Source organism: Vipera berus (assembly GCF_964194415.1).
Source record: "Vipera berus genome assembly, chromosome: 1".
NCBI classification, from domain to species: Eukaryota; Metazoa; Chordata; class Lepidosauria; order Squamata; family Viperidae; genus Vipera; species Vipera berus.
Genome location: NC_138202.1, coordinates 294,928,726 through 294,943,269, shown reverse-complemented (window position 1 = coordinate 294,943,269; position 14,544 = coordinate 294,928,726). Strand labels below are relative to the sequence as shown.

At 41.9% G+C, this 14,544-nt stretch overlaps 1 protein-coding gene across 1 annotated transcript; it reads right to left on the bottom strand.

Moving 5' to 3' along the window:
• Positions 1-1,343: 1,343 nt before the first annotated feature.
• CYP1B1 (cytochrome P450 family 1 subfamily B member 1) lies at positions 1,344-14,180 on the bottom strand (the record flags this gene model as incomplete). Its single annotated transcript, XM_081312659.1, has 4 exons — positions 1,344-1,950; positions 5,060-6,088; positions 9,644-9,931; positions 14,149-14,180. The coding sequence occupies 4 exons, from the start codon at positions 14,178-14,180 to the stop codon at positions 1,344-1,346; spliced, it is 1,956 nt and encodes a 651-aa protein (XP_081168785.1).
• Between the last annotated feature and the right edge of the window lie 364 nt (positions 14,181-14,544).

Genomic DNA, 14,544 nt, shown 5'->3' with positions numbered 1-14,544 from the left:
GGGTCAATGAAGGACAGTCAAGTCAAAGGGTTCTGGACATCCCAATCCGCCATCATTGAAACTGCATATAGCATACAGAATGACTGTATGCTGTTACGATTTTTTTTACTAAGAACCTTTTTAAATGAAAGATCGCAACTCTGAGCCTTTTGCCACTCATTAGTAAACCACTGATTTCATCAGTAAAATTCAGAGAGTTTTCAACTTCCTATTCAATTAGTTTAAAACATAAACAATCCATTTTATTTTTTTCCTATTATTTCTAAGTGTATTTTGATCAAGGACAGATCATTCTATTTCTGAAACAAAATGCATTTCTTAACAAAGCACTTAACCAAAGAAAGCCAGGTTAAGAACTGATTTATAAATGCTGACTGAACTACAAATAATATCTGATTATGTGGAATACCTTGAAAACGTGTATTAAGAGGGATAAAAATAATTCACATTACTAAAAATATCATCTCATATCAATACGTTATGCCTATGCAGTGCAATGCAGCCATTTGGTTAAGAGAACGTGAACGGCATTTCTGAATTTGTTTTTAAAGCCACTATATGAGCAACAAAAACAAAAAATCCTATGTGAATGTCAATATTTGTTGAGCATTAGGAATACAGTTACAAGCCTATGACAATATATTTTAAGAGCTGCTTTAGCAAATATCTTATGTAGGGGAGTGTAGTTTCTAGCAGAGTTGAAATTTAAGGTTTCTAGGACTAACATGCATTGCTCTCAACATTTGAAACCAATATATTGAGAATTTTGAGCGCCCTGACGCCTGGAAGACACTCAATTACAAAAGTTGATTTCCTATGCTTTTTCTATTTGTCATCTAACACAATGGATGTGACAACTCTCCTGTTGATGGAAGTGATCTAACTGGCCATCTGAAACTTAGTGCTTATGTGCATTATACTGATGGTAGGTACTATTTTATAATCTATTGATTATTAATTGGTCTTCAACATTAAAATATTTTTTCTGGATAGGATGTTAAGAGAAATGTACCCCTCCCCAGGAAAAATTAAAACACAAAGAAAATACAGAAGGGGAACTGTGTAATGAGGGAATTGTGCAGATGGCCAGTAAAAAGATAAGTGAACAAAGCATAGGAATGCCACAGTGTAAATAGGGAAGTTTCTAGTGATTAAATTCACACTATGGAGAATGGTTGGCAAGATTTGCTGAGGTAAGAAAAACATCAGTTTCATTGTCTTACTTCGTATCTTGATAGCACTTCTCCAGAATGCATTGTATTTCTAAGTGCTTCATTTAAAAAAAGAGAGAGAAGAAATACCATCCTTATACAGCGTTACAGACAACATTCAAACCTGAGCATTCATGTATTAAACAAGCAATTTTCAGATGCATTTTCTGCCTGAAGTCCCTGGACAGCATTATCCAGCAAATCCATGCTATCTCGAAGTGTGACACTGAGTGTAAATGGCTTTGGTTTAACAGTCAAGCCATAGGTGAAGTCCATCTTAGAATCTTCCTTTGGATTAGCACTGAAATTGCACTGGTGGACCAAGACAGCAGTAAAGAGAAAGAGTTGCACTTTGGATAACTCCTCCCCAATGCACCTTCGTTTGCCCACTGAAAAAATCAGCACGCTGCTAGCAAGGTCCTTGTTCAGGAATCCATTCTCATCCAGGAACCTTGCTGGATTGAAAACTTCTGGAGCAGGCCATTTCCCTGGGTCATGGTTCACTGACCACTGATTGATGAAGACCACTGTGTCTTTGGGTATGTGGTAGCCCATCAAGATGGTATCGGCTGTGGTGGAATGAGGAATGGTAACAGGCACAAAGCTGCTGAAGCGCATAGATTCATATAGGAAAGCCATGACAGAAGGCAAACGGGGTTGATCCTCAGCACAGGGCAAGCGGTTTCGGCCAACAACTTTGTCTATTTCTTCTTGCAGCTTAGTTTGCACCTCTGGATACCTGGTTAAAAACATCAGCAGCAGCTGTTTTTAAAATGCTTCCCTCAATTCTCTGAAAGCAAATATTATCTAGGCAAACCTATGCTACTAAGAACACAAGAAGACAGTATCAAGTGAGGGGGCACAAGTGGCAGGAAAAGAGAATATATATATATATATATATATATATATATATATATATATATATATATATATATATATATAGAGAGAGAGAGAGAGAGAGAGAGAGAGAGAGAGAGAGAGACAGAGACAGAGAGAGACAGAGAGAGAGACAGAGAGAGAGAGAGAGACAGAGACAGAGACAGAGAGAGACAGAGACAGAGACAGAGAGACAGAGACAAAGAGATAGATAGATAGATATAGATAGATAGATATAGATATATAAATCTCTTGTGACTATGTGTTTTCCCTTGCAAATGCAATTCTGATGTTCAGCAATTGGGCCTTGACATTTTGGAGATGGTTGTCAAGCTTTTTTTTACTTTGTATAAGTATCTTGCTAAAAGGATTCACACATATATTCTCTTTCTTTCATGTTCATTTTCCCAAATGAGTAGAAAATTTGTATCATTCTCCAATAGTTTTACAGATGGACAAATATATTATGTTGAAAATCATGGCATTTAAGGAACTGACCAACCACTCTGTTCCCAACAATTTTATACAATTCTAACAGATAATAGGCAAGTTAAAGAAAAGATAACCAAACGTTTATTCTTTAAATCAGGGCCCGCTGTAATATTTTGATTGAATTTGACTGAAACAGGACTCATAACTTATAAACTCCTACTTTGCCTACTGAAAGTTTATTCTTTAGATTTTTATCCTACCTTTATTACTTTATAACAAGTAAGGTGGCAAACACACCTAGCACCCCTTCCTTCTCCTATTTTACCCACAACAACCCTGTGAGGTGAATTGGACTAAAAGTGACTGGCCCAAAGTGCCCAGCCAGCTTTCATCTTCACATTGATAAAATTTCTTCTGTCGACTGCAAAAAAATCACAACACTTGGATCCACAAATATACTATGCTGATACATTATGAACTCCCAGGTTCTTGGAAAGAACTCGATGCATATCAAGGCCAACACCAGGTAAAAAACTGGCAGCTATGACTCTACATTGTTGTGAACATATAATAATAATGCCCACTAGAAATCCAGACTCTTGAACAAAACTGAACAAAATGAAAAAGTACTTAATTAAGATCTGTCATCATTATGCTTATTTTTAATACGAACTCTGGTTATAATCAGTTGTGAAGATGTTGACAGTTTTGAGGATTATTATTTCTAAGTCTTCTGATTTTCTCTTATGATCTTGATAATTTTATACTGCCATGTATCCATCTGGAGGGGCAGTATTTAAATTAAAACTATACATTAAAAGATGCAAGTGATTTATTTGTCATCTACTCAGAGCATTACAATCGTCAGTTGGTTTTTCTTAACCAAACTGAAGATCCAAGGAAGAGCTATTATTTGTTTCAAAAAAAATGATCTAGAGAATACAAGTTTCATTGGAGATTCATATTAATGAAGAGCAAACCGTGGAAAATCCATTCTTTTTCCTGACTTGATAACCTGATAACTGCAAAGGTCCATGTTTCAAACAGAAATTATCAGTATCTCATAACCTTTTCTTTCTACAATCTGGCGAGGAAGAGAGAGAGAGATGCAAACAAACAACATTCATTAAAAATAATTGCCACCTAAGGAGCTGAAATATTTATCATCCAAGATTATATCAGCCTGCAACAGTGTTGACTAATATTAAATTGCTTAATTTGCTTACAATACTGAAATATGCTCTGGTACATGTGAAGGTATAAAAAGCTGGTTTAAATTATGAATCCTTGGCCACTTTGATCTAGTGGTTAAGACACCAGGCTAGAAAAAGGGGAGACTGAGAGTTCTAGTTCTGCCTTGGGCATGAAAGCCAGCTGGGTAACTTCTGTGTCTCAGCCCAATCCACCCCACAGGGTTGTTGTTGTGGAGAAAATAGGAAGAGGAATATGTGATGGATATGTTTGCCACCTTGAGTTATTTGTAAAAATAATAAAGACGGGATACAAACAAACAAACAAACAAACAAACAAGTCTAGTCTTTTGCTTTCACAAATGGGGCTCTGTTCCTCCATGAGATAAAATTCTACTAGGAGAGGGGATAGGAAGGAGGCAGCATTTGCCCATGTTTCTTTTGTCCCCATACCCCCCTCCTCACATTTGTTCCAAACAATTCAGAAATCCTAAGACTATCTGAGAGCAGGTGGTGTGGAAATAAATGGGAAACTTAAGTTTTTGCTTAGCACCAGTGCAGGTTAGATGTCCGAGACCATCATGCAAATTTGTGTAATATTACCCCCTCTTTTTTAAAAAAAAAATTGCATAACCTTGCAAGGCTGCAAAATCTCTCAAAATGTCAGTCTTCTTACTAAATTGTCAGCAGCTTTTTGGGCTGTCTTGAATTCAGAGTTTAGCTCAAATTTAGACACCACAGGGGAGATATACTTAATGCATGTTTACAAGATATAGGTAAAGGTAAAGGTTCCCCCGCACATGCGTGCTAGTCGTTTCCGACTCTAGGGGCCGGTGCCCATCTCCGTTTCAAAGCCAAAGAGCCAGCGCTTGTCCGAGGAAGTCTCTGTGGTCATGTGGCCAGCATGACCAGACACCAGAGGCGCACAGAACGCTGTTACCTTCCCACCATAGTGGTCCCTATGTTTCTACTTGCATTTTTACGTGCTTTTGAACTGCTAGGTTGGCAGAAGCTGGGACAAGTTACGCGGCACTCGGGATTCGACACGCCAAACTGCCGACCTTCGTTGTAACCCACTGAGCCACCGCGTCCCTTTTACAAGATATAGTGGTGTCCAAATCGGGATCATAGTTGGGATTGTGGGCATGAATCGTGGCCCTAACGCATTCAAAGAGGATAAAACTCGATTTTTAATTTTTATTTTTGACTGCTTTCATAGATTTTAGACTTTAGACCAGCTCAGTTATGTCCCCTGGAGCGGTTTTTATTGATCTTTCTTATATTGGTACCTAACATTTCTAGCCGCGCCCAATAGCTCCTCCGGTCCTCCTCTCCCGCCAATCAGCTCACCTGATGAGGAAGATCAAGAGCCACTGCAGGGCGGTAGAGAGAGTGTCCTGGCTGGCGCCGAAGATGTCCGTGACGGTGGCCGGCACGTGCTCCAGAGGCAAGCCCGGCTGCGATTGCTGGAGGCGGATGAAGGCGTCCATCAGGTCGCGTAAGGGATCTCCCGGGCGGAGGCTGTTCCGATGCCACAGAAACTTCTGCCGGACGAAGCCGTAGAACTCGTGATTGAGGGCGCGGAAAGCGCGGTAGGCCGAGCGCACCGGGTTGGGAAAGCGCTGCAGCCAGGGCAGCACGTCGACCACGCTGCCGGCGCCCACCGTGCGCCCGAACTGCTCGTTCCGACCCACCAGCCGCCGAAACTCGACGTCAGCGTGGCTGTAGCGGCTGCCGAAACAAAGCGCGCTCATGACGTTAGCCACGGCCACCCCCAGGCTCCCGGACGGATCGACGAAGGCGCCGCCGGCGCAAGCGCTCACCAGGAGCCTCACCGCAGTGCGCGCCTCGGCCAGCAAGGGCCGCTCCAGGAGGCGGCGCGCCGAGAAAGCGCGCAAGGTCGAGTGCGCCAAGCGCCTCTGCAGTTTCCACAGCTCGGAGTAGCCGCCGAAGGCCAAGCTCCGTCCGCCGGATACCAGCTGAAAGGAAGGGAAAGGAGGCCTGCCCGCGAAGGCGGCCCCTTGGCGGATGAGGGCCTCGCGGATGGCGCGCTCGCCGCTCAACACTACCACCGGCCATCTGCCCAGGCGCAGCTGGAAAACGCTGCCGTAGGTGGCCGCCAGGCGTCCGAAAGCTAGGTGAGGGGCGCGGCCCAGTTGAGCTGCGTTGCCCAGAAGGGGCCACGGGAAAGGGCCCGGCGGTTCCAGCCTCCTCCGTCGCCACCACTCGAAAGCCAGAAATTTCACCGCCTGCCAGGCGAGCAGCAGCGAGAGGAGCAGGAGCAGCAAGCCTCGCATTGGCGGCACGCCGGCCCGGAGCGTTTCTGCCAGCCCGCGAGGGCGCGCGCTGCGGAGAAAAGAGGCTGCCTTAGGAGCGCTTCTGGGGGGGGGGGCTCAAAACTTAAGATGTATTGCACCAGTGGTTTTCAGTGCCCGCTTGCAAATGCATAACGTTTAGTGGTGCCAGATACGGGTTGCGACATTATTAAAAAAAGGTAAAGGTTCCCCCGCACATGCGTGCTAGTCGTTTCCAACTCTAGGGGCCGGTGCTCATCTCCGTTTCAAAGGCGAAGAGCCAGCGCTTGTCCAGGACGTCTCCGTGGTCATGTGGCCGGCATGACTAGACGCCAAAGGCACACGGAACGTTGTTACCTTCCCACCGTAGTGGTCCCTATTTTTCTACTTGCATTTTTACGTGCTTTCGAACTGCTAGGTTGGCAGAAGCTGGGACGAGTAACAGGCGCTCACTGTTATGGCACTCAGGATTTGACCCGCCAAACTGCCGACCTTCTGATCGACAAGCTCAGCGTCCTAACCCACTGAGCCATCGTGTCCCTTATTACCTTATTATTACATTATTACATCGCCTTAAAAATAATTGACTCCGCTTTGTGCGCTTGATCTATCCCAAAGAATTTCTCCCCTCCCCTCCCCGTGGGAAGGTTCTCAGACTCTGAAGTTTAGAGTAAGGAGTCCACAAGACAGAATATAATTAGAGACTGTTAATAAACTGAAACATGTTGGCTTTCAATTATGTGTTGTATGTTTCCAAAATCTATAATCTCACTCTTGCATTTTTCTGGTCGGTTGCATTAGTAGTTATGGGTACTTAATAATAAATAAAGACGGGCTGGGGCCTCCGTGGGTGGAGGGGAATGGTGCCCAAAAGGTCAAGGTGGGTCCAACATTTATCAAAAGGGGTGAGGCTTCAATTGCACAGTAATAGCTGCCATCCTGATTTTTTGGATCATCACCACTACCCATGCCACAGAAAGAGGCTGGCTTATCTGTGAAATTTGTGAATTTCTGTTTGGCTGTAGGAAGTGACTTTTCTTTCAGGTGCACAGGGCAAAATGCACTGGGTATCTTAACTAAAAAGCTTTAGTTCTTACTACAGCTTCATAAGAGCAACTCACTTGCATGCTGAAGAATTTGTGCTCTAAAAATCTAAAACTTTCCAGAAGGACAAGTGATACTTAAGGGAGACAGGATTTAACAGAGATACACACTATCTATATGGAGTAACATTCAACCATAGTGGAGGAGAACCACTGACTTTTAGAGCAGAGATTTCCAGGCAAAGTTTCCATTTTAGATTTCCAGTTCCATAGAGTTCTACCAGAAAGTTAAAAGTTCAAGAACACTTTATAGGAGCTTATGTAGTGTTGAAGTGAGAATTTTCATATTTGTGCTACTCGATAAGCCACATCAGATAGAAAACAATAAAAAATACATAGCAGGAACAGGAAGATCTGAAGTTACTAGAGACAGTATCTTCATGTATAACAGCGAATTGCATCATCAACCAAAAGAAATCCTTCAGTGAAAAAGAAGCATCTGGACAGGATTTGATGTATGTTTACATTAAAAGGTTCTCTTCTTCTCTGGGATCACATCACAAAATGAGAGCATCTCCTAAAGGGCTGAGTTCTCACAACATGCTACAGTTCATTTCATTTATTCCTTGAGTTTGCATAACAAGCTGAAACAAACTGCTACATGAATTGCATAGTAAACTACAAACTAGTCAATAACTTTTTAGTCTAGTTAAGATGTATGGCTTCTACTACAAAAGTAATTTCATTGAACTTGGGGATTCTACTAAGCTTGAATCATTACTAAATCTCTGTTCTAACTTGCTAATTTCAAAATAAATCAATCTTATTAAACAATAGATGATAGCAAACTACTTCCCTTCTCCCCCAAAATTAATGCCACTGGTTTGAGCTAATCCGAGCTGCTGTGTATGCAAAGTGTCTTGCAGGTTTTGTTTATGGTCATGACTTAGTGTCTTAGGATAAAGTGTAATGTTTCCAAGACCACCCACAAATGGGGATTTGGCTGTGAATCCAAACAGCATTGTATCTATATTGCTTGTTGGCTCTTCATTTTCTTAACAAAAAAAGGTTGAGATGGATAAAAAAAAATCAAGATAATCCTTAGGAAAGCATGGGGCTACATGTCTCAACTGCAAAAATACCACAAGATTATTAGATAGAGCAGAGAGATACAGAAAATGCTGAGCATTGCAATCTAGTGGTTTTCCAGATTTTTGCAGGCCAAACCTGCAAAATATAGCTATATGAGATGTAGGTGAAGAACAGGGTAAACTACATATTGCCACACATTTCTGAATTATTGAGTGTAATAAAAATTTATATGTTTTACCTGTCTTCTTACATTAGCTCATGCAATTAACTTGAGTAAAAATATCCTGATATGCAACCCAATTTAACCCATATAGTTGAAGACAAAAACCACTGTTTCAATAGGATTTAGTCCTAAGTGAATCCACAAATATTTGAAAAAAGCACCCATTAACTTCAATAGAACTCTGAAAGAAGCACCCATTGATTTCAATAGAAGTTTTTTCCCCCATGTAACTGGTGAAGGATGCATCCTTTTATCTTGATAGTAACCACTGGAATTAATTGTTACATTCAAACTGATGTGAATAACTGTAACTTGGCAGTAACTCTTCAGCTGGATTTCCTCTCATCAGACAAAATGAACAAGGAATCCAACAATCCAGTCACTGAAAACAGAGGATGTAAGAGGATTGCTACAGTTTATTCAGAAGTCTAATCAATAGTCGATGAAGCATACTTGTACATAAAAATGGGGAATTCAGCCACTTGGCAATATTTGGTGATGCACTGATCCACACTAGCCAACCATGATTTGGGTCAGTGTAGTTGTATAGTTACAGAAAATGGGTTAACCATAAAAAAAAAACCACCCTGACGGTAATGGCAAACCACTGTGAGAACAGAGTTAGAGTAAGAATCAGGTATTAGTTTCCATTTTGATGGCCATCCTAAGGTCAACTTTTTAAGAAACTGCTGACTGTAAAACATGGAATATTAGGACCTAAATTCCATTTTTTTTTTTTAAAAAAAAAAGGTTTTTAAATTGCCATTGTAAACGCAAAATTTGTAACTCAAAGACACGGGAAGACAACAGGCAGTTTAAGATTTCTAAGGAATACATGTTAACAGCTTTAGTTGCTATGGAGAAAAGGATTTGAAAGTTCTCTCGACATATTGCGAAAGGGACCTCTTTGCCTGGTTAAAAAAAAAGATTAAAGACTTTTCCTCCAATGGTATTATACCATAATGAAAGAAGACACCTGTATTTTGGAAAACTCTGCCAAGCTTGTACTTGATACCTTAATGACTGGTTCTAATTTCTATTTGAACAAATTAATTTTGCTTTATTGTATACTTCTGGTTTTTATTCCACTTTGTAAGCCGCCTCGAGTATTGGAATAATCAGAAAGTAAACAAACAAACAGCCTGGCTCATTTGGTGTGCGTGGGTGGATAATCTCATCATCGCCACGACTTTATTACAAGCTGACGTTAACCACAAAAGAACCTTAACCATCCCGTCCTAAAACTCAAGGAGATGGAGCTCTTTTCCATCTCAGGACTAACCTGTTAATTAACGCTTCTCCCAGATCTCTCTGGGTCATAATGCCTCCGTCCCACGATTGAGCTGTGCGCACAAGTGGTTGCAGTTCACGCGCTTGAGAAGGAGAGCAGCTCAAGACCGCTGTCCGGGGCTGAGGCTGCCGGCGATCTACGCTGCTGCTGTTGCTGCCGTCGCCGCCGCCGCCGCCGCCTGTGAGAGACCCTGATCGGGCAAGGAGCCGGCTGGTGTGCTTTGAGTTGCACCGGCCGCTCAGCTTAGCTCTGCGCCCGGCAAAACCTCTTGCGCTGCCGCTGCAGAGAAAGGTGAGGCAGGGAGAGAGAGAGAGAGAGAGAGAGAGAGAGAGAGAGAGAGAGAGAGAGAGAGAGAGAGAGAGAGAGAGAGAGAGAGAGAGAGAGAGAGAGAGAGAGAGAGAGAGAGAGAGAGAGAGAGAGAGAGAGAGAGAGAGAGAGAGAGAGAGAGAGAGAGAGAGAGTATATGAGAGAGAGAGAGAGAGAGAGAGAGAGAGTATATGAGAGAGAGAGAGAGTATATGAGAGAGAGAGAGAGAGTATATGAGAGAGAGAGTATATGAGAGAGAGAGTATATGAGAGAGAGAGAGAGAGTATAAGAGAGAGAGTATATCAGAGAGAGAGAGAGTATATCAGAGAGAGAGAGAGAGAGAGAGAAGAGAGAGAGAGAGAGTATATCAGAGAGAGAGAGAGAGAGTATATGAGAGAGAGAGAGAGAGAGAGAGAGTATATGAGAGAGATAGAGATAGATGTTTTTGGCGCGCTTAAAGTGGCCACGCTCCGTCTTGCATCGCGTTCCGAGTGACCAAGGCGAGCGATCCCAACATCGTCCAGCCAGCAAACGCTTGAGATGGCGGCAGGGAAAAGCCCTCCTCTTCTTATTATCCCTGGGGGCTGAGAAAAGTTTCTATCCTTCGAGTGTCACCTCCCCGTTGCGTGCAGAGTTGCATTGCGTGATCTGTTGATGGAAAGCCTCTGGCCATCCCCCTCCCCTCCCCTTCCCCGCATTAGATGCTCGCACACGCACACGAGATCCGAAGGAGGGAAAGGAGTCCAAGGAATTGCAGAGAGGGATGGGCGAGAGGCAAGCGAGTTTCGACCCTTCCCAGAACTGTTTCCCCAGGTCTGGCTAGAAAAGGGTGGTTGGCTCCCATTATCCAGCTTCATTTGGCCAGGTGAGATGGGAGTTTGGGGTAGATTTTGGGGGCATCAAAGCTTTCATAGAACCTCCATAAAAACTTTAGAGCTACAGGCAACTTAGAAAATTGGGAAACGTCCCAGAAGAATTGAGTGGCAGACCATTTTTCTCTGTTAGAGTCACAAATTGCCTGGATGTGTCCTTGAAGGCATCAGGAACACCAGGCGCCCAATAATCTTGAAAGAATATTGGCTTGGGGGTTTGGGTTCCCCATGAAGCTATATTTCGAGTGGATTCTGCCCAGCCAAATTTTCTCAATGGCGGGTTCCCTTAGAAAAAAAACATAATTTCTGGGTTCATTGACAGATGTGTGACTTCCTAGCTGAAGGATATCAGAGGGTGAGTCAGACCTTCTATCCTTTGTGAATGTTCTTATAGAAAAATATCACCTAAGAAGTCAGAAGCTCTCAGAAAACATACTCCGCTTGTATACAGTTTGATTTCTTTGTTTAGCATACCATTGTCTAGATTGTAGCTCTTCCTCCTACCTCCCAGGGTCATTCTCAGATAGCAATAAGACTTATATACAGCTTCATAGTGCTTTACAAGGGACGCGGTGGCTCAGGACGCTGAGCTTGTCGATCAGAAGGTCGGCAGTTTGGCGGGTCAAATCCTGAGTGCCACGTAACAGCGTTCCGTGCGCCTTTGGCATCTAGTCATGCCGGCCACATGACCACGGAGACATCCTCGGACAAGCCCTGGCTCTTCGGCCTTGAAACGGAGATGAGCACCAGCCCCTAGAGTTGGAAACAACTAGCACACATGTGCGGGGGAACCTTTACCTTTACCTTTTTAGTGCTTTAAGTGGTTTACAGAGCATATGGCCCCCAGCAATATGGGTCCTCAGAAGGATGGAAGGCTGAGTCAATCTTGAGCGGGTCAGGATCAAACTGCTGACAGTCAGCAGAGTTAGCCTGCAATACTGAATTTTAACCATGTTTCCACCACAGTGCCACCATTACATCAAAGCTATAGCCAGCTTAAAAAGACGGAAAAGTTTATAAGTGGTCTTCAATTTATGACCATTTGATTAGCAACTGTTTGAAGTTACAATGGTGCTGAAAAAAGTGACATATGATCAGTCCTCACACTTATAATCATCACAGTGCTCTCCCCAGTCATGTGATCAAAATTTGGACACTTGACAACTGGCATGTATTTATGACAATTGCAGCATCCTATGGATATGTGATTACAATTTACAAACTTCCCAACCAGCTTCGAACAAGCAAAGTCAATGAGACAATTCAGATTCACTTAATGACAAGAACAGGTTAAAGATAGATTGTCATGGAGAAAGTCTATCAATGTGGTCATTAAGAGTAAAAAGAACTTGCTGGCACATAGTCAATCAAGATGGGTACAGCCATGAAGTTTTCTTGGTAAGTGTATAAAAGGGATTTGTTATTGCTGATAATTAAGATGATTACGAGGCTGGAAGCTAAATAGCAATAGCACTTAGACTTACATAACTTCATGAAACATATGATAGCAGTATTCCAATATCTAAGGGGCTTCCATAAAGAAGAAGGGGTCAACCTGTTCTCCAAAGCACTTGAAGGCAGAACAAGAAGCAATGGATGGAAACTAATCAAGGAGAGAACCAACCTAGAATTTAGGAGAAATTTCCTGACAATTAGAACAATTAATCAGTGGAATGACTTGCCTCTAGAAATTGTGGGTGCTCTATCACTGGAGGTTTTCAAGAAGAAACTGGACAGGCATTTGTCTAAAATGGTGTAGGGTTTCTTGCTTGAGCAATGGGTTGGACTAGAAGACCTTCAAGGTCCCTTCCAACTCTGTTATTCTGTTATTGCTTTTTACATTACATCCCTTGTATTCCCTAGTAATCTTCTTCTAAGTAACAATTCTATCTGATCCTGTTTATCTTCTAATCCCAGATGAGATACAAATACGACGGGAACAGAATTCCCAGGATTCCCAGCCAACAATCCAACATTTGCAAATTCCGGATACTGAAGTCCCAAGACTGAAGAATGGGCAAGACAGCTGTACAGTCTAATCTAATTGGAATCGGGAACATATCTAAAGGAGAAGATGCTTGAAATTTCCTATATAATAAACACTTCCTGTTTGATGGTCAATTCTGCAATGTGAACTTTGGTCAACATCTTGGGGATATTTTATTCTACTAAGTAGCATGCTTAACTTTTTAGAAGTGGAGAACTGCTGTAGTAGTGAAAAGATAAATTTACTTGGGTGAAAATTTTAGTTTTTAAGCTGTTGATTTCCCTTAAGAAAGCTGTTTATAATACTGATCAGTTGTTTGTTATGCGGGTTAATGCAACTAGTCCCAATCTAAAATGCTGTGAAGCTGTTACACTTCAACTGCCATAATTCCCAGCCCAAAGTTACAACACTATCTGGAACTGATGAAAATTTCAGATATTGAGAATACCAGTTTTGGAAAGGCTGGATTTGTACCACTACAAATAAAGTACTATAGAGAAAATAGTTGTGTGCATGTGTTATAGTGATTGTACAGAAGTGTTTAAAAATGTGAGGGGAAGCATTTGACTTGGATAGTCCATTTCCACTTGCTGCCTATGAAAGAAACCTAAGTTCACAAATACAGTTGTTAAGTCTTTCCTTTTAAAACTCTTCATTGAGATATTTATATACTCTATCATAAAAATGTACCTCAGGCAACATTTCATTTGGTTTACAAAATCAGAGAGAGACCAGAGATTTATGGGATTAGAAAGAGGAAGTTTATCCAGTACATAAAGCTCTTTTCATCTGCTTTGTGTTCTCTGTTTGATTCCTATTTGGCTGTAAAATATATTTTCTGCACATCATTATTATAATTGGCTTTTGTCACAGCCATTGGAAGATATTGAGATCATAACCAATCCAGCCTCTGTCTTCTCCTATGACAGTTTCCAGCTATTCTCAATGCTGAAATTAATATAAATAAGTCCACAAGAAGGTAATGTGTTTGAATTGCAGGCCCATTTGAAATTTTGTGAGCATATCACAAAATGGCTGTTAGTGTAGGTGTCCATGGCAAGGGAACACAAGGGAGCAGATGATAAAACAGTTGTTGCAAATTCTGCCTTTTATGAGCATGCGTGCGATGCCATGCAAGCATAGAAAGATGGAACTTGTGTTAAGATATGATGGACATTTTTTAATTTTGGCATAGCTGTGGTTAAGTCATATCTATGGCTAGCAAGATTATACAGCCAATCACAAAGGATTGTGGAAGGGGGAAGACAAACTGGCAAGCTTGCCTCCCAAGATACTTACTCACTCACTCACTCATTTACTCACTCACTCACTCTGGTGGAAATATTTCTAAACCTCTCGCCATTATCCCAAAATGCTCACTCATTCATTTATTCACTTGCTCTCTCATTCTGGTCAAAATATTTCTAAGCAAAGCATTGAATTGCTATTTTTACTGTTTAAGAATGCCTGATTTGGGACCAAGAGACATACTTTGAAATAAAGGGGATGCTGGAAATTATTGCTTTGGTTTACAGCAGGCCAATTTCCCATTAATAATAGTAATAATAATAATAATAATCCCCAGTGAGGAACTATCTTGACATCGTTGTAGAGCTTGCCCTCTCCAAGGATAATGAGAGCTACATCAAAGGTGCAACCGTACTGAACAGGTTTCATCAGAAGACCCAGATGAAGAGCGCCTCTCCCGTAAATCATATGATGAAATG